The sequence below is a fragment of the Protopterus annectens genome, chromosome 1.part1, assembly GCF_019279795.1.
Source record: "Protopterus annectens isolate FY-2018-M chromosome 1.part1, PAN1.0, whole genome shotgun sequence".
Lineage (NCBI taxonomy): Eukaryota > Metazoa > Chordata > Ceratodontiformes > Protopteridae > Protopterus > Protopterus annectens.
This window is the reverse complement of record NC_056726.1, coordinates 816354601-816374391: the sequence shown is the minus strand read 5'-3', so window position 1 is coordinate 816374391 and position 19791 is coordinate 816354601. Positions and strand designations below refer to the sequence as shown.

The 19791-nt window shown below is 46.1% G+C and overlaps 1 protein-coding gene across 1 annotated transcript in view; it reads right to left on the bottom strand.

Moving 5' to 3' along the window:
• Positions 1–19791, bottom strand: part of TLN1 (talin 1) — a 3443760-nt gene that overhangs the window by 668828 nt on the left and 2755141 nt on the right. Inside the window, exon 43 of the mRNA XM_044078439.1 lies at positions 2967–3068. Within this exon, the coding sequence (XP_043934374.1) occupies positions 2967–3068 (102 nt within the window). The remainder of the gene's footprint in view (positions 1–2966; positions 3069–19791) is intronic.

Genomic DNA, 19791 nt, shown 5'->3' with positions numbered 1-19791 from the left:
GGGCAAAGGAGCGGGCTGTCCCAAGGGCGGATGGTGGAAGCCTGACCCAGTACAGATGGAGGCGGGACAGAGCGAAGCAAGTGCGGGGTCCGGAGACCCTCAACAGGGCCCTCTCCACTACATCATACGCCGAAGGGAGCCGACCTCGACCAATGGATCCGACAATCGGCTCCCCTCGGATCCGAGTGGATCGGAGCCAGCGCCGAAGCACTCTGATCCGAAGGACAGTGCGCTCCGACACCGGCGGTGCGAAGGAGCACTGATCCCCGGATCCGGCTCGGATCCAGGCTCCGAGAGGTCGGACCGAAGCACTCGAGGGCAGGGTCGGATCCAGTACCAAGTACTATCGGCGCCGACCCACCCGGCTCAGCTGCTCGGCTCCAACTGCTCCGAACCCGGGTAGCGGGTCGGAGAAGGAGCAATAGGTTTAAAGAAAGGGGTCGAGCTCCCCCCCAGAGGGGGGGAGGCAAGAGCACTCCCATCTGGGCCTGGATGAACCTTCTCATCATCCGGTCCAGATCAGCGTCTGACAAGCTATAGGTCGATCTCGACGAGGCTACCGAGGTAGGCCTTGAGTGCCTCCTGGATAGCCTCGACGGAGATCGGGTCTCCTCCTCCTCAGGTCCCGGTGAAAAGCACACGGGTGACCGGAGCCGAGGAGGGGGAGAACCAGCAGACAAGGAGGCCGGAGGAGAAGCCCGCTTGGCAGGCGGGGCCGAAACAGAGGTCTCGGCCCACTGCTTATGGTGCTTCTCCCTCCGGTCCCTCTTTCTAGCTTCCCTCTCCTCAGAACCACTACAGGGAGGTTGAGTCCCAGGAGGCGGAGGGGGAGCCGGAGAGGAGGTAACCGTCAGCAGCCCCGAAGGAGCGGAGGCCGAAGCCGAATCCGGGGGCAAAAGTCCCGCCAGGACAAGCTTAGACCTCCGCTCCTTCAATGCCCTGGGGTTGAACCCTGCACAAATGGAACATCCAGAAGTGAGGTGTTCAACCCCAGGCATCGAACGCACCGAGTGTGGCCATCAGCAGGGGAAAGCTTATGGCCACACTCGGAGCACTTAGAGAAAACAGCTTTAGGTTGTCCTGACATCCTAAAAGCTAAAAAGTTACTTAAACTAAAGGAGAAAAAGTAAAAGTAACTAAACACACACAACAGGCCCAAACACACACTACGCTACCAGCGAGGGGAGGGAAACTAAGTAAAAATAAAATTAAATCACTAAACAAGTATAACTATCAAAAGAGGATCCTAAACTTTCAGTCAACTTTCACAAAAAATTAAAATTTTAACAGTATAAAACTTTGAAAACACCACTTAGCTGAAGAGCTCGAGAACACTAATCTGGTCACCAGCGTGGCAAACTAGATCTGGGGTCATGTAGGGAGAGCAGGGCATTATGGGTGAGGGGAGGAGCTGAGAGCTCGGATCCATAGCTGGTAAACCATGCCGGTTTGGATCCGATATCGGATCCATAACCCACAGGTTGCAGACAAATGAATCTCCTACTTCAGATCAGAAATTTCAGAATCCTGGTCAGAAGTATCATAAGCAAACACAGTCCTGGGTCTCTCAGAGGGGGAAGGTTGGCTTCCCCTGATTAAAGCAATAAAGTCTTCAGTCATTCTTATCATTTGTTCTTTAGGCATAGAGGCCTGACCATGCGGTCTGGGCGTCAGTTTTCTAGACATGGTTCAAGTTTTAGGCCTTAAAGAAGAAGATGGCGCTGGTTTAATATGCAAGTCAGTAGGCCTGAATACACCCTCAGACACCGGTGCCTGCACAGCAGCTCTGGACTCATCCAAGGTAAAGACATCCACAGGTTCCACAGTTGAAGCATCTCGAGGCATACTGGACTCCGAATGGGTCTCAGTAGAGGCCTGTGAATCTGAAGTAGTGGGTATCAGGGGCTGCGAAAGCACCTGAGTACCAGCGAACTGGGCGGCCTTGTCTCTGTCATTGTCTTTGCGTTTCTTTGGAATGTCGGTAGTCGGATGGCTAACCGAAGACATATCAGGATAATTGAACCGAGCACCAAAAAATTTAGAAGTGCAAATATACAGACTACGGACAGTTCGTGGTTTAAATAAGGCACAAAACCGACAGCGAGGTACATCGTGGTCAGGGCCTAAGCAAGGAATACAGTACGAATTAAAATCTTTATGAGGTATTTGCTTTCCACAAGAAATGCAATTATTTACTTTTACTGACATCGGTTTAGAGCAAGAAAAAGTTTCCCCAACAGGGTACTTAGCTTTTAGTTGAAGCCTTCGGTTCTGAAACATGAAAACGAAAATTTCAGGAGTCGGCCGACCGGCACTTGCGAACTGCTTCTGCTTTGGGCACCGCACGACAAGAAAGACTGATGTAATGACATCGGCTGCATGTTTTATACCCGCTGTCCTGACATCACGGAAGAGAGAGAGAGAGCAACTGACGCAGGACTTTGTTAATCAGGCCAACTGAGGGCTACCTGCAAGCAGATAACTCAAATGTAATGACTGCAACAGTGAAACACGAAGAACATCTAACTTGCTAACAAATGTTAATAAATATTTCAAAGACCCAGAACTAAAACTAACTCCTTCCTTAAACCCATGCTTGTTTTGGACATGTTGCAATTACCTAAGCCTCTCTTGGCTTACAGTTCCATGTTCCCTTTCAATTCACTTACCAACACTGTAGTTAAAATCCCATCTGCTGAGCCATGACGGCTTCTGGAAGCACTTTTTTGTTACTGCTGCCCAAATTTCTGAATGATTCTTGCTCATTTTACAGTTGCCAGAACAAAATTAAATGTTTCTAAAATAAAAAAAAGGTACTTAAAAATACTGTTGTTTATGAGACTATAGAAATCAACAAGGAGAAATCACAAAACAATCCAGTACACTAGCTCAACCTAATCTGTTTACAGGAAGTAAGTACAACTTCTAAAAATGACATGCTTTCTTTTCTAATACTTTTGTCTTACCTTGTGCCCAAGCTGAGAGGCCTCACCTCGAGCCGCAACAGCCACTGGATCTATCAGATGGTTGATCTCTTGCACAGCTGCCGCCATCTGGTCATGGAGGGCCTTAATGGAGATAGAGAGAGAAACTTACTTCAGACTACAACCCAGTCTCTTCAATCCAAGCCACAGTAAATGTAAGAGTACACACCGCTTACATCTACACTTGTGCAATACATCTCCAAATTAATGTGCAACACCAAATGTATGGCCATCTTAGAAATATTAAACTATACCTTTAAAGCTAAACACTCAATACCTAGCAAGAAGAGGTACGTGTATTAACTTCAGTAAAGTCAAGCCTTCTAGAGTTGCACAATTGCTCATCTTCTCCTTTGCTGTATTCCAATTACTTCACTTTGAAATTCTTGCAGATCTGCCCTCACAGGGAACACTTGTTTGTGTAAGTAAAATATAAATGAATGGACAAATTCAGCTGCATAAAAAAATTCAAAGCACCAATTAATGTTCATTGCAACACATCTAAACTATATAAGGGAATGATAAGGTTTTAAGTTTTGCATCTCATCTATACTTATTTATTCCTATTTCCTTATCAGTATATGCCTTTCATACCCTTGATGCACTGAAACCCATGAGAACCTGGGCATTCTTTTTAACTTGTATTTTCTTTTTTTGTGCACTTATCTGTTAACTAGGAATAACCTCTCATTCGGGACAACTCAGAAGCAGAGCCTGGTTAACATGCTTATATATAGTCCAAAAAGGGAGTAAGGACTTAAAACACAGAATCAAACTGCAGGTCACAGTTTTAAGCTTTTTGCTGAAGTATAATGCATCAACTACAGTTTCCAGCTGCTAAACAAACAAAAAAAATTATGTCTTACCATAACTTGGCATCTGGGTTGTCTTCCTTCATTCATCCTCATGATAGGGTCTCGGATTTGACCCTCGGATCCGACTTGGCCACTTTCCAGACTTGGATCTGACTCTCAAGCTCTTCCCTCATACCTAACAATACCTTGCATCAACCCAACTGCCTCAGATAGAATTTGCCTAATCCAGTCGTACCACACTCAGACATAAAAATTGGCAGAAGAGGCTCAGATACAGGACTTAACAGTCCTGAGCTCATCCAGTTTCCTCAAGAAGAAAGGCAGGAGGGGATGGTAGGGTGGGAAAGTGAGGATGAATGAAGGAGGACAACATGGATGCCAATGTACGCCAAGACATAACCTGTTAATCTGATGTCTCCTTCATTCACCCTCACAATAGGGTCAGAGTTCCCAGATACAAGAACCTTGCATGGCCCCTCATGGAAGGACATGCTGGAGCACCATCGAGCCAAAGGAAGCCCTGCTCTTGGAAATAACATCCAATTTGTAATGTGACACAAGTGTGGTTATTACACCATGCCACACAAATATCAATGGAGGCTCTGGCATAGAATGCTGAGGATGTAGTCATGGCCCTAGTACAATGTGCCCTAGGAGGTTTAGGTAACTGCAACCCTCTGGAAGAATAAATGGAGATGCAATCTGAGATCCATTTTGTTAAGGTAACTTTCGATACTGCTTGACCAAATCTATTTGAAGAAAAGGCTATAAAAAGCTGATCAGACTTTCTGTATTGCTCGGTCCTGTAAAAACAGAAATGAAGCTGTCTATGAACATCTAAAAGATGAAGAACATATTCCCCTTTGTTTGAAAAGTTAAGAAAGAACACTGGAAGTTGAATGGACTGATTGATATTACTTTCTGTAGCCACTTTAGGCATAAAGGATGGATTAGTGGGTAAAGATGCTCTATCCTTAGGGAATAAAATGTAAGAAGGTTTAGAAGACAGAGCTTGAAGCACCAAGAGAGCTGTTTTCCAGGATAGAAACTTCATGACACAAGTAGGTGCAGATTCAAAGGGGCCCCGTGTCGGTGCCTGTGTAGCATAAGGTCACAAGGAGGAGAAGGATCCCTAATGGGGGGGGCTCAACAAGAAAATGCCCTTCAAGGAGGACCTGCATAACCTGAATGTGAACAAGGAACGTGTCTGACTAGCCGTGTGAAAATTAGAAATGGTGGCTAAATGTAGCTTATAGGTTCATAGGTTGATACTAGGCTATCTGCCCTAGGGCATTTATAAGCCTAGCCAGAGTGTGTTTGGCTTTCACCACCCTTTTAGATTAGTTGACTGTGCCTCTGTATAGTAGGTCACAGAAGATAGACCTTTTAAGGTTAGTTTACTGAGCCTCTGTCTAGTAGGGACACAGAAGAGATCCCAGGGGAAAACCTACGATCTCCCATCCACTCAAGATTTCTCTTGAAGAGGGTCATTGAGGGACTAACATGGATTGGGATTTTGTTCCAGAGTGAGGGGAGCCTCTGGGATACGAATCTGTCCCTCCAGCATGTCCTATTTATTTCTGTGCTGAGGTTTAAGTCCCTGGAGCGTGTATCTCTAAGGGATTTGGATTTCCTGAGGTGGAGCATGTCCATTAATTCTGGGTTGGACATGACATTATACGTCAGGCATAGATCGCCTCTGAGTAGGCAGTAAGCAACTGAGTAGAGTTGGAGTTTCTTTAGCCAAACTGCATTGGGCATCTGTTTGAGTCCCTTGATCCTCTTGGTGAGGTACTTTTGGGGTCTTTCCAGTTGCTGCAGGTGTCGGGTAAGGTACATCCCAAATGGGGCATTGTACTCAATTATGGGCCTGATGAGTAGAGGGGCACAATGACCTCTCGATCTAGATGTGAACCCTTTTGTGATAAGGTGGGCTATATAGAAGGTCTTTCTAACCACTTTGGCAACGTGATTATCAAAGGAGAGATTACTATCTACTTGGGTCCCCAAATCCCCAATTAATTCTTCCATACTTAATGGATTATCACCCATGTGGTAATTTGTGGGCACTTCGTTTTTCCCAAAGGGGATGACTACGCACTTTTTGGCATTTAGCTTTAGGCCATGGCTCTGGCACCAGTTATCCGTCTCTGTGAGACCCTTTTGGAGGATGCTTTCTCAGCCAGAGAGTCGATTATGGCACCCAGTTTGCAGTCATCTGCGAACTTGGTCAGCCATAGTCCTCCCGTGTTGGCCTGTACCTCAGAGAAATATATATGGAACAAGAGAGGTCCCAGGACTGAGCCTTGTGGGATGCCACTTGTAACTGGTTTAGAGTCTGACAGAGCACTTGCAATTCTGACCATGTGGGTTCTATCCCTGAACCAGTTTGCAACCCATCTTGTGACATAGGGGTTGATATTTAAGCTGCTGAGCTTATTTATGATGCCCGAGTGGGGTATTGTGTCGAAGGCTTTTGCGAGGTCCAGGTAGGCTGTGTGGACTACTTCCCTTCATCTATGGCCTTGGTAACTTTTTCAAAGAAGTCGACCAGGTTCAAGAGGCAAGATTCTGCCCTTAAAGCCGAATTGGGTAGGAGCCAGTGTCTGGAGGTTCCCAATGTCTTTGTTTAGGAGTTCCACGATGATACGCTCCATATCTTTGCAGACCAGACTAGTCAGGCTTATAGGACGATAGTTTCCGGGGTCCGTTGTGGCACCACCTTTCTGGAGCGGGACCACTGTTGCTGTACGCCATTCCTTGGGTACATAACCTGTAGTAAGGCTGAGACTGAACAGTGACTTTATGTGAGAGTTCAGTTCTTCTTGGAGCTCGTGTAAGACACAGCCCGGGACACCGTCCGGTCCCACTGATGCTGTGTTTTTTGCTTTGGAGAGGGCAGCTCTCACCTGTGCATCTGTGATGTCAGGGAGGCTACATTCTGTTGGGATAGACATTTGCTCTTTGGGGGGGGGGGGGGGTTTGCACTGAACCTGTCAGGATGTTGGCAATGTCTGTGGGTTCAGTGTATTTTTTTGTCATTTTGCACTAACTCAGTAGCCACCCAGGTTCCTGACATAACTAAAGAAGGTCTTGTGATTATCTTTAGCAATTTTTCTTTCGAAGCTGGCCTTAGATGATTTTATGAGGGATTGTAGTTTCTTGCTGGTACTGATCAGAGATGCCTTCCCTTTTTGGGATTTTGCTCTACCATGTAGTAGCTTCCTCCTCCTGTTGTATAGCTTATTGATGGCCGGGGTCCACCAGACAGGTCTCCTGCCTTTGGAGGAGTGAGTCTTGATTTTATTTGGGATAGCATGATCCATGCATTCCTGTAAGTGTCCATAGAATGCGTTTGCAAAGGATTCTGCGGTTTGGGCTGTATTTTCCACTGGCCCAGGGGCTTTGAAGGATTCCACCTCGGTTTTGAGAAGTGTGAAGTTTGCTTTTGAGAAATTCTTCGGCGTGGTTTCCTTGGTTGGGGGTGGGGACGGGATATGGATGTCCAGTGAGATTAATTTATGGTCTGACCTTACCAATGAGGGGTATACCTCTGGTGTGGAACAGAGTCCCCATGTTGGTGATGACCAGGTCTAACATGTCTTCCCCTCTTGTGGAAGTGGTGACCAGTTGTTCCATAGCATTTGAGTTTATAAATTCTAGGAACCAGTGGGCAAGGGTGTTGGGGCTTGAGTAGTTTTCCCAGTCAATGTTTGGGTAGTTGAAGTCACCCAATATAATGGTGTTTGGAGAGACCTTCATATTCTCCAGTGTTCTCAGGAAAGCCGAGTGGGGTTCCTGAGTTTGGGAGGATGGTCTGTAGCAGGTTACAAACTGAAAGGCAGTTTTGCCCACTGTTAGTTGCACATGGATGGTCTCTGATACTTCGTGCAGTGCCACTAACCTGGAGGTGTGGGTATCTTTGATTAATATGGATACTCCCCCTCCTTTTGTGGTTCGATCCGAGTTTTGGGGCCGAAAAGCATGGCATGAGGTATAACCTGGTAGTGCTGGGGTGCTCTCGGGAGCCTTGAACCAGGTTTCTGTTACTGCACAGATATAGATATTCTCTATACTGAGGAGAGCCTCGAATGCGTGCATCTTGAGGTTTAGAATTCTGGCGTTGAGCAGCATTACCCTTAGTTTTTCCCCCTTGTGTTGTCTATGGAGGTGAGTTTGTCTTTTGAGCCTTGCCTAAAAAAGGCACTATGGGGGTAGCAAGAGCCTTAGCCAGTATTTGAAAGCCCAGGGGTGACAGGTGCAAGCCGTCCCTAGCGAAGCAACGTGGCTTGTCGAGCATGTCATCCCAGGCTGGCAGACACTGGATCCCTTTTGAATGACACCAATACTTTTGCCAATTGATAAAATTGATCATTTTGTCTTTATACTGTGGCATCATTCTTGGTGAGGGCAAGATGCTACTCAAGGTCAGGGTCATACCGGCCTGGGCTACATGATCAGAGAGCTCCTCTATGTCTCTTTTCATGTAGTCCAGGGAGATACGTCTCAGGTCATTCACACCAGCATGGACAATGATGGAGTCATATTCATACTTGCTTTGGAGTGACCTGAGTGCTTGTGTTATGTGGCGGATCCTGGCACCCGACAGGCAGCTTACAGTGACCTTCTCCTTGTTCAGTCTGGTGAGTGGAACATCAGTGTGTCTGACAATAGAGTCACCTATTACAAGTGTATTAGGTGTGCTGTTTAGGCTTAAGGGCTGTGACTGTGTGGCACACTGACTTTGTGAACTATGTGACACGTGGGTATTGTTGTGGGGTAGCGGTTGCTTGGATGTCTGCTCTGGAGGTCTCTGCTGCTTTGGCAGATTTTTATTTAGAGCCTCCGAGTATGTTTTTGTGTGTTTATGTGTTTGGTTTGCTGATGCGATAGGTCTAGGTGAGACTGGATTTGTGGTGTTTGTGGTTACCTTCTCCTCCTGACAGACTGTGCCAGTACTGGGTTGAGCGAGCTCACACTCCAGTTTGGCTATACAGTTGCATCTCTCACATATATTTGAGCTTGTTGGGAGGAGGGGAGGAGGGGAGGGTGGTCTGTGTACATAAGGCAGTTGTAACATTGCCTCAAGATTCTCAGATTCACCAGCTGGACTGAAGAGTAAACCCAAAACTAAATTTTGGACATGCCAGAATAGTATAAGGAACTGCTTTTTGATTGATCAGAAAGGACCAATAGGGAGCCAAGTACTTATAAGGAGTATAAGAGGGTGTTGTGCTTTAGTTTATTAGTATTTATTTATAAGATTACTTATAGGAGCAAGTGCAGGGCTTTAGAATGAAATTAGAGTGCTTACTTTGACATTTAGAACAGTTCTAAGGGAAAAAATGAAGAGCAGACTTTGTTGAGCTGGGAATAGTTAAACATGTTTAAGTGGCGCTGCGCAATGCGCAAAATCGCGGAAAACCGTGCAAATGTGGGTTTTAAACCAGTGAAACTGAATAGTGGAAAAGCTAGCACCCTTGATGAAAAGGGTACAGAGAAACAGTAACATGTCCAACACAGGTGCTGAGAATGGATCAATGTTCCTGTTGGTAGCTCAAAAAACAAATCTCTTTCACTTGCTACTGTAAACCCTCTTAGTGGAAAGCCTTTTGTGATACTAGAAGAATCTTTCGGACCAGGGACTAAAGCCTGGACTGTAACTGAGGTCAGAATTGGAGAAACCAAGCGATCAACTTCAGGGTTTGAAGACTGGTGTGTCGAATCCATGATGGGTGACAGAGGAGGTCCTGAGTGGGTTCTAGTACCAGAGGAGGACACTTTAGGTGAGACCATAGGAAGGGGGAGCCACACTTGGTGAGGACAGATGGGGGCAATGAGGACTGAACTCTTCAATCTGCTTGTCTTATGAAGAAATTTGGGGATGAGTGGGAGAGGAGGGTAAGTATACAGGAGACTCGGGGCCAATCGTGGACTACAGCATCCCTCAGGGACTCCCCCAGAGAAGGGATCAGAGTAAAAAACTTGCTGCATTTGTTGTTGAGGAGAGAAGCAGAGAGGTCACAGCAAGGTTGACCCCAACTGCTGAAGATCATGTTCACTACTGACTGGTTGAGGGACCACTCCTGTAGAATCTGAAGCGACCTGCTGAGTCTGTCCACCACATCTTTGGTTTTCCCTAGAATGTGCTTTGCAATTAGAAAGCAGTCTGAAGAGATCACCCACTCCCACACCCTCATGGCCTCCCTGCAAAGGGGGTGGGGGGGTATTTTCCTCCTTGCTTGTTGATGTACCATACAACAGACACTGTCGGTGTGTACTGCAATAGTCCCAAGAGGAAGAATGTCCTGAAAGGCTTGCAATGTTAGGACAGCTCTCATCTCTAGGACACCGATATGAAAACTGGTCTTGGGAGTCGAACACATGCCTTGGACCATCTTCCCATTGTAATCCCCCCCCCCCCCCGATCTGGAAAGCATCCGTGGTCATGGTGGCTATAGGAGGACTGCTGACAAAGGGTCTGCCGAGGATAACACTGTCGGAATGAATACACCAACTGACATGACGTTTGCAGACGAGAGTTAATTTGATGTGAAGGGACAAGGGCTGAGAAAGAATGGACCTCTAATTGGCTAGTGTCCACTGTAGAACCCTGGTGAAGAACTTGGCCAGGGGAACTAATAGGCAGCTGGAGACATGGACCCCAGGACCTGCAAGATCAGATGAGCAGAGGGGGCTTGAGTTACTGATAAAGTACAGTTTTGTACCTACCATAAATGTAGATGTTCGAGTGTTCACACTGCTGCTGCTGGTTATCTTGCCATCAGGCGGTCCCCGCAGTCGGCCAGAGTTCCAAAGTCTTGGTCCGGCGTTGGTTGCTGTCACCTCTTCCCTGACATCAGTGTGCCAGGGGTATACAAGATGCATCAGACGCCATTTTCTTCAGTTTTTCTTGCCCCAGATGTCAGGTGCCCCCAATAGGTAGGCAATACATATTGCTATATAAAAATAAAACAAAACCTTCAGTCACAAGCAAATACACCACAGAGGTTGTATAGGATAGAAAGGAATAGATAAGTCCAGCTAGTTCAGAGGGGATGGAGGGAGGGTAACCTGGACTGCAGCAGTGTGAACACTCTAACATCTACATTTATGGTAGGTACAAAACTGTACTATGTTCATCGTGTTACACTGCTGCAGTCATCACTGTTGGGTTGTATCCCAAAGCTAAGGATGGGTGGTAGAACTAAACAGGGTTTGGAGAGGCTAGTAGGCCCTGCAGAACTGCAGTGGCAAAGCCAGCTCTGGTTTTAGAGTATAGAGGTAAGTGATCGTGCTTGGTGAAGGTGTGCACTGAACTCCAAGTGGCAGCCTCCAAAATATCCTTGGTTGGTACCCCTCTGAGGAAGGCTGTTGATGTTGCTGTAGCCCTGGTGGAATGGGGCCTAATGTTACCAGGCACAGATTTCCCATGGTGTGTGTAGCAGAAACGGACACAATGTCCTATCCATTTTGAAATGGTCTGTTTTGAGAGAGCTTTTCCTTGAGATCCTGCAGTATAGGATACAAAGAGCTGGTCAGATTTTCTGGAAAGCCTTAGTTTTATCCAAGTAGTAACGTAATTGCCTGTGGATTTCCAAAGAGTGTAGGAGCCTTTCCCCTTTATTCTGGGTGTTTGGATAAAAGGTGGGCAAATTAATGGTTTGGTTTAGGGCCACACTGGATACCACCTTTGGCATAAAGGAAGGGTTAGTTCATAGAGAGACTGTCTTGATGAAAAATGATGAAAGGCTCCACTGCCATTAGGGCCTGTAGTTCTGAGACTCTTCGTGCTGAAGTTATTGCTAGCAGCAGGGCAGTTTTCCATGATAGGAACTGTAGATCAGCAGTGAAAGCTGGTTCAAAGGGCGGATGTGTTAGCTTTTCCAGAACAAAGTGGAGATCCCAAGTTGGTGTTGGTGCTCTCCGGGGTGGTCTTATGTTCTTAGCCCCTCTGAGGAACTTAGTAATGGATGTGAAAATATAGGAGGATCCGTGTTGTACTGAGCTGAAATAGCTGACGCGTGGATCTTAATAGATGAGAAGGAAAGTCCTTTGTGCAACATCTCAGTTAAATATTGAAGAATCTGAGGAATATGTGGGACAAGGGGATTTTGACCTTTAGCCTGGTTCCAGGCGCAGAATCTTTTCCATTTGTCTGAATAGACTTTCCTGGTGCTGGGCCTCCTGGCCTCCAGGATGACGTCCATCACAGCTTTAGAGAGAAGTGTTGACTGGTTATTTAGGCAATTTGCCATGCAGCCAGATTTAAAGTCTTGAGCTGGCTGTGTAGAATCTGATTGTTCTGCTGAGTGAGCAGGTGAGGAATTGTAGGCAAAATCCATGGTGGGCCTTGAGCCATGTTCCTTAGTATTGGATACCAGTGTTGGCGTGGCCATTCAGGAGCAATGAGTATCATTTGTGGCCTCTCTAATCTGGCTTTCAGCAGTACCTTTGCCAGAAGAGGCAGTGGAGGAAAGGCATACACTGTCAATGTTTTCCAACTGAATGAGAAGGCGTCCACTTTCCAAGCTAGTGTGTGGTATGTCCTTGTGCAGAATTTCTGTAGTTGGCAGTTGGGGGGGGGGGGGCAAACAGATCTATGTCTGGGCTCCCCCATTTTTGAGCTATCATTGCGAATACTTGTGGATCTAGTTTCCACTCGTGAGGATCTGTGATGTTTTTGCTTAGATAGTCTGCCAGTGTGTTTTTCTTTCCTGGCAGGAATTGTACTTGTAGTTGAACTTGGTAGGTCAGTGCTGTGTTCCACAAGGTCACTGCTTGTCTGCATAGGGGGTAGGAGTGTGTGCCCCCTTGCTTGTTTATGTACCAAATCACTGTGGTGTTGCCCGTCTTTATTAGTTGTCCTGGTTGTAGGAGGTCCTTGAAAGCTGTTAGGGCATTTTGTACAGCTAGCATCTCTTTTTCATTGATATGTAGATGCCTTTGGTTTGCAGGCCATTTGCCCTAAATACACTGTCCTGCCACGTGCGCTCCCCAGGCATAATCCAATGCATCTGTTATAGTTTGTCTGGCTGTGGGTAAGGTGAAAGGCTGACACTTGTTGAGGTGACATGCCCGAGCCCACCACTGAAACTCCTGTTGAAGGCAGGGAATGAGTGGAATTATTGTTTCCAAGCTGTGGCGGGTGTTGAGACCATACGCTTTTCAGATACCATTGTAATTTCCTCATATGCAGTTTTGCAAATGGTATTAGTAGTATGCAAGATGCCATGAATCCCAAGGCCTGCAGAATTTTTCTTGCAGGGAGTTGGGTCTTTGTTGCCATCATTTTGAAGTATTGAGTCAGTTGTCTTTGCTTGTCTGGCGTGAGGTAAGCCATCTGGGCAGTTGTATTTAAGCTGGCACCCAGGAATATTATGTCTTGTGAGGGCACTAGTTTTGACTTCTTTTCGTTTACTGTGTACCCTAAGCAACTTAGAAGGTTTTTGACAATGCCAGATGCTTTAAAAGAATGTCCTTGCTTTCTGCTTGAATAAGGCAGTCGTCCAGGTATGGATATATTTGAATCCCTCTGTCTGCAGTATGCAATTACTGGTGCCAGGCATTTTGTGAAGACCCTGGGTGCAGTAGATAAGCCAAAGGGCAGTGCAGAGAATTGGTAATGGGTTGAACCTGCAATAAATCTGAGATATCTTCTGCAATTTTGTCTGATAGGGACATGCAGGTATGCCTACTTGAGGTCCAACGTTACTAGCCAAGCCTTCTTGCCCAGCATGGGAAGAAGTTGCTGTAGTTTTAGCATCTTGAATTTGGGTACTTCCAGGTATGTGTTTAGAACTGAGAGGTCCAGAATGGGTCTCCAGGCTTTGTCCTATCGGGGAACTAGAAACCGTCTTGAGTAAAATCCTTGTCCTTGCTCCTGTGTAGGAACCTGTTGAATGGCTCTCGTGTCCATGAGAGCTGAAATTTGCTTTTGAGCCTCTGCCCATTGGTGTGGTGGCAGGTTTGGCATTCCTTTTATCCTTGGAAAGTGTAAAAGCGGAATCTGTATCCTTGAGATACAATATTTAGGGCCCATTTGTCTTTTGTGATGATGTGCCAATTGTCCGCAAAAAGAGCTAGTTTCCCCCCCAAGGGAGCTGCCACGAGTGTTTTGTTTGGTAGTCTGAGGGGCAAGTCATTGTGTTTGTCTTCTGGTAGTTTGACACCGGTCTTTTCCTCCTTTTTGGGTTATGGCACTCCAAAGTCGAGGCTGGTAAGGGCCTGGTGGTTGGCCTCTCTCTTGGGCATCTGTATCTGCCCCTCTCTGGTCTGGCAGAAGCTGGAAAGGACCAGTTTTTGGTTGGCCAATTTCTGCTGAAACGAGGAGGTTGAACCTGTAAAAAATCCTTGACCGTCTGCATAGATTTTGCCTTATCCTCCATTTTCTTTAAAACAACTTCTGCTTTTACACCAAATAAAACATCCTGCTGTAAGGGTGCATCCAATAATTTTGCTTTAACGTGATTAGGTAAAGTTTGTTCTTTTAACCAAGCATGCCTACGTATGACAGACCCTTGTCACTGCTGCTCTACAAGAAGCTTCCAATGAATCAAATCCACATTGCAAAGTATGGTTTCCCACTTGTTCCGCTGAATGCAACAAATATTGCATTTCCTTGTAATCTGGCTGGTCTGTATGTGTGAGCATTTTTTGTTTTAATTGAGACATCAGATATTGTTGATATTTCAGCATGTGAAACTGACAAAAGACCTCATAGCTAGAGTAGCTGAGGTATATACTTTCTTTCCCCATCTGTCTAGTGCTCTAGAATCCCTTTCAGAGGGCACAGGATTTTTAGCAGTAGAGGCTTTAACCCCTTTGGGATCCTGGGAAATGGTTTCTGGGTCAGCAACAGGGCTTTTATATAGGAATTTGTGCGAGTCAGGGACTCTGTAGTATCTGTCTGGTTTGGCTGGTGCAGGAGGTAGTGAATCTGGGTTAAGGCTGGATTCTGAATAAACATCATCCACAATGTCTAACACAGGTGGAATTGCAAGTGGTCTGTGCTGGGGTAAGTAAAAGGAACTCTCAGAGCCTTTTCTTAGAATCAGAGTAATCCTGGCCCTCCCAGTGGAAATGTTCCTTCATAGTATGTAAGGTTTCCCCAAAAGAGAAATCTTCTGGGGGAGATGCAGAAGGGATAGACTCTTAGGTTCATAGGTTCATAGATTAGTACTAAGCTAACTGCTCTTGCGAGCCATTTTAAGCCTAGCCAATTATCCCTTGTGGGGCTCAAACCCTGCACCTTGTGTTTATAAGGCAAACACCTTAACCATTAGGCCACCCTCCCAACCCCTTCAGCATCAGAATCTTCATAAGGGGGAAAGGAATATTCCTGGTCCTCAGAAGAGTCTGGAGGTAACTGAAACCTGGTCAGAGGAAGCATAGTCCTCCTCCTGCCTAGGCCCTTTTATCAGGAGGGGGATGGGAACCCCTCATTAGGGTAATTAAGTGTTCAGCCATCTTAAGCATCTGTTTCCTAGGCATGGGGCCTTGTACTGGAGACTGCTGTGTGGTGGTCTTTGTTTTTAAGGGAGTTTTCAGTTTTGCATAGGATTTAATAGTGAGTGTAGTCGGTCTGAAGACACCTTCAGCAACTGAAGGCGTTACAACTGCACCGGAATCTCCTTCAGGTATGGAGTCGGACGGGCCTAAAGGTAAAGGCTGTGGAGGCCTAGTAATCTCCGCTTGTGAATCGGATGTCGCCTGGGGTTCTAAATCAGCGGTCGTCAAGGGCTGCGTAGGCGCCTCACTGAAAACTGGAGAACCTGCGACTGGCCTAGCAGAGACCTCTGAATCCGGTTTGGATTTCGGCTGCCTGTCCTTATCTTTGCGTTTTTTATGCATTCCGGTCGTCGGTTGCTCTGACGGCATGGTATAATTAAATTTCCTACCAAAAATAATGTCGGGTGAAATCAAACAGTTTAATAGTTCGTTTTTTAAACCTAGCACAAAACCGGCAACCTGTGACGTCGTGGTCTGGGCCTAGGCAAGGAATACAATAAGAATGAAAGTCCTTATGAGGTATTTGCTTCCCACAAGAAATGCAATTGTTAACTTTTTTCTGACATCGGACTGAGGCAAGAAAAGGATCCCCAATGGGGTACTTAGCTTTATGAAGACTCCGGTCTGAAATTCGATTTGAAAATCTCAGGAGTCGGCCGACCGGCACTTGCGAACTGCTTCTGCTTCGGGCACCACACGGCAAGAAAGACTGCAGAAAATGGCGTCGGATGCATCTTATATAACCCTAGCACACTGACATCAGGGAAGAGGCGACAGCAACCGACGCCGGACCAAGACTTTGGAACTCGGGCCGACTGCGGGACCGCCTGAAGGCAGGATAACCCTACAGTGATGACTGCAGCAGTGTAATACGATGAACATCTGCAGGATGATTTCTCAAATGGTTATATGGTGTAGAGGAAGCAAAGCTATTTGATGTCTGGTACTGAGCTGCATACCTATGAACTTTAAGTTTTGATTGGGAGTAACATTGGTCTTGTCCATGTTTATGGTGATGCCCAGGGACTGAGCTAACTGGAGTAAGCAGTCCCTGGCTTGAATCAGTTAATGTTTTGTGGGAGCAGTTAGGGGCCAATTGTCTTATTTATTCATTTATTTATTTGCATTGGTTGACTGGGAGAGTCCACTGGGCCATGTTGGCCCATTTTCAGTGGAGGCCCAGGGAGAAAAGCTCCACAAGAAAATTACATTACATTAATATCATAGACCATATTCAGTCAGAAGTATTAAGTAGCATTAGTAGAATAGGAAATCAAATTATTCACATTTAAACCAGTCTGGCAAAGAAAATGCTCATTAGATAGTCATGTGTCTATCGATTCTTTTGAAAAAGGAAAAGAAAAAAAGAGAGAGTAAAAGGAAAGAAAACAAAATTGAAGGAGGTGCTTTAGGTAGGAGCATGAGAAGGACATTCCCATTTGGAGGACAGGTGGGAGAAAAGGTGGGTTTTGAAGTTATTATGGTTAGACATGTGGCGCAGTTGAGAGGGGAGAGTGTTTCACAGTTTAGCTATTGTGCAGGCTAGTAATAGTTGGTCTGGGGGGTGAGTGGGTTTTGTGTATTTCAAGCAGATTTTGGCTCTCGGATCTTAGGGAGCGGAAGGGAGTGTAGGGCATTAGGGCTGTGGCCAGGGATGGACAGTCAGCTGCTGTGAAGATGAGCCTGTGGGTAGTGGTAAGTTGCAAATATCTAAGGAAGTTGGGGAGTTCTAGCCATTTAAGGATGAGTACTGAGTGGCAGTGATGAGATGTTGTTGGTTGCGAATTTGCTAATTTTGTGGTAGTAGGATTCCAGTTTGGAGCGCAGGCCTAGTTGGAGGTTGGTAAATAGGGAAGCACCGTACATGACAGATGGGAGGAGGAAGTTAGTTGCAAGTGTTTGTCGGGTGGAGGCGCTGAGATAGCGGTTGTGCCTGTATAGGAGACCAATTTTTTGATGGGTTTTCTTAATAGCAGAGTATATGTGGGAGTCACACTTTAGGTTTTCTTCAATAATGATGCCTAGCAGTTTGATCGAAGGAACTATTTCAAATGGGGTTTTATTTTGGCTTGAAATGCAGAACAGGTTTCTGTCTAAAGTGGAGTTTCTAGTGGGGGTAAAGATCATTAGTTTTGTTTTGGTAGCAAGGTGATTGGATTTCTTCCAGGATTCTGTTTTGGAAAAGACAAGTTGGGTTTTTAGTAGCAGTTCAGAGGGGGAGGAGGCTGAGGAGATGATGGTGGAATCGTCTGCATATTGGATGATGATGGCTTCAGGGATGGAGAGGTGGAAGTTATGGATAAATATGTTAAAGAGCAGAGGGCCTAGTACTGAACCTTGAGGGACCCCAGTGGGTGTAGGTAGGAAAGGAGAGATAGATTCTTTCCACGACGGCTTGTTGGAGGTTGGATAGGTAGCTGGTGAACCAGGCAATGGTGGAGGGAGAGAGATGTAAGGATGAGAGCTGAGGTAGGAGTAAGGAGTGGGAGATGGTGTTGAATGCTTTTGAGAGGTCTAAAAATAGTGATGATACATATTTGCCGTTATCACATGCTAGGTTGATCGTCTCTAGAAAGGAAAGGAGGGCAGTGATGGTACTGTGGCCGGGCCGGAAGCCATGTTGGGTGTGGGAGAGGAGTTTGTTCAGGTTTAGATATTGCATGATTTGTGCATGGATAGTTTTTTCTAGTATTTTTGAGAGAGGGGAAAAGTATGGCTATGGGTCTAAAATTGGTTGTGTCTATGTTTTTACCGCCTTTGTGAAGTGGGATGATGTATCCTTGGCGCCAGATGGTTGGGACATATGATTCCTGCATTGATCTGTTTATGAGAACAGATACGGGATAGGTGATGGTTTCAGCAGATTACTTGAGGAAGGTGGGAGGTAGATTGTCTGGTGATTTACGATAAGGTTTTAGCTTGAGGAGAAGTCTTTTTAATGTCTAAATATGGAAACACCTGGAATCCCTTGAGCCTCAGGTAAGCGGCTACCACCACCAATTATTTGGTGAACACTCAAAAGGCTGCTTTGAGTCCAAAGGGCAATGCTCTGAACTGGTAATGATTGGCTCCCAACTGGAAGCACAGAAATCTCCTGGAGTTTCTGTCTATTTTGATGTGATAAAACACGTCCTTGAGATCTATCGAGCATAGCCAGTCATCCTTGTGCAACAACAGCAGAACGGACTGAACTGTAACCATTGGGAACCTTGCTTTCTTTACATATTCGTTTAACATGCTCAGATCCAGAATGGCTCTTGGGTCCCATCTTTTTCAGCACTAAAAAGAAATGGAAGTAGGTACCGAATCTCCTCTGTTCGGCTGTGAACTCCTGGATTACACCTTTTTGCAGCAGTTGTTGTATATCCTGTGCTGCCTGCTCCCATTGACAGGGTGGCACATCCGTGATGCTTCCTGAACTCTGAGAGGGAAGGAAAACGGGAATAGAACCACCTCTGGATATCACGCTTAGCACCCAATGTTTTTGAGTCAATTGTATCCAGGCTACCGGATGCAAAGCTAATCGACCCCCAGACTGCCTTGAGACACAACCAGCTGGGTAACACCTCATGAGTGCTGGCAGGGCTTATCAGAAGGGAGTTCCCTAAAGCCATGGTTCTGCAGACCCCCTCTGCCTCTAGGGTGGCGTCTACCATCAAACCCTCTTCCTCTGCCTCTAGATGAGGTTCCTACACGTGGGTCCTGGAAAGGCCCTTGGGAATTGTGGAACCAAATTTTCTTGTCCCCACACTGGTTTCTGGAAAAGGACCTCTGGGGGGGTAGAAAACTTGATTCCAAAAGCAGAAAGTGTCTTCCCCATCCTTTTCGGTGCAAGTGAGGGTCTTTCTAACTGAACGCCCACAAAGGGAGCAGCCATCGTATGGGGCATTGACAAACGATGCCTTAAAGAGCTATGCAAAATCACATAGCGTCATCCAGGCACGTCTCCTTAGGGAAAGTCCTGAACTGGCTGCTTGAGAGGTGCCCTCCGTGGTATGGGAGATTAACCTCATTGAAGAATTGGTGATGGATGAAAGAGTGGTCAGTTTAGGAGAAACTTTCTTAAACTCTTCTGCAAGCATTGACTCAGAGAGAAGCTGTTAGTTCTTTGACCAGATCCCTCTGGAGTCGAATAAAATGGGCTAGATAGTTTAATGATGTCAGTGTAACGGTTGCCGAGGTGTAAACGTGCTTTCCAATTCTGTCCAGTGCTCTGGACTCCTTGTTCGGTGGATGGACACTGTCAGTTTCCAATGACAGCTCTTTCTTGGTGGCCATCACTGTCACCACAGTAGCACTGACCACTGGACCCTTACTCCACGGCTTCCTGTCCATAGGGAGCACTAAAAACCCATTGGGATGCTTAGGTATGGGCTCAATGGAGTCCGGTTCCTTCCACACATAGCGAGATATTAAATCCACTAGGGCATCCACTGGGGGAGTCATCCAGGACGTAAATGGGCTAGTCCCAAAAGCCTCAA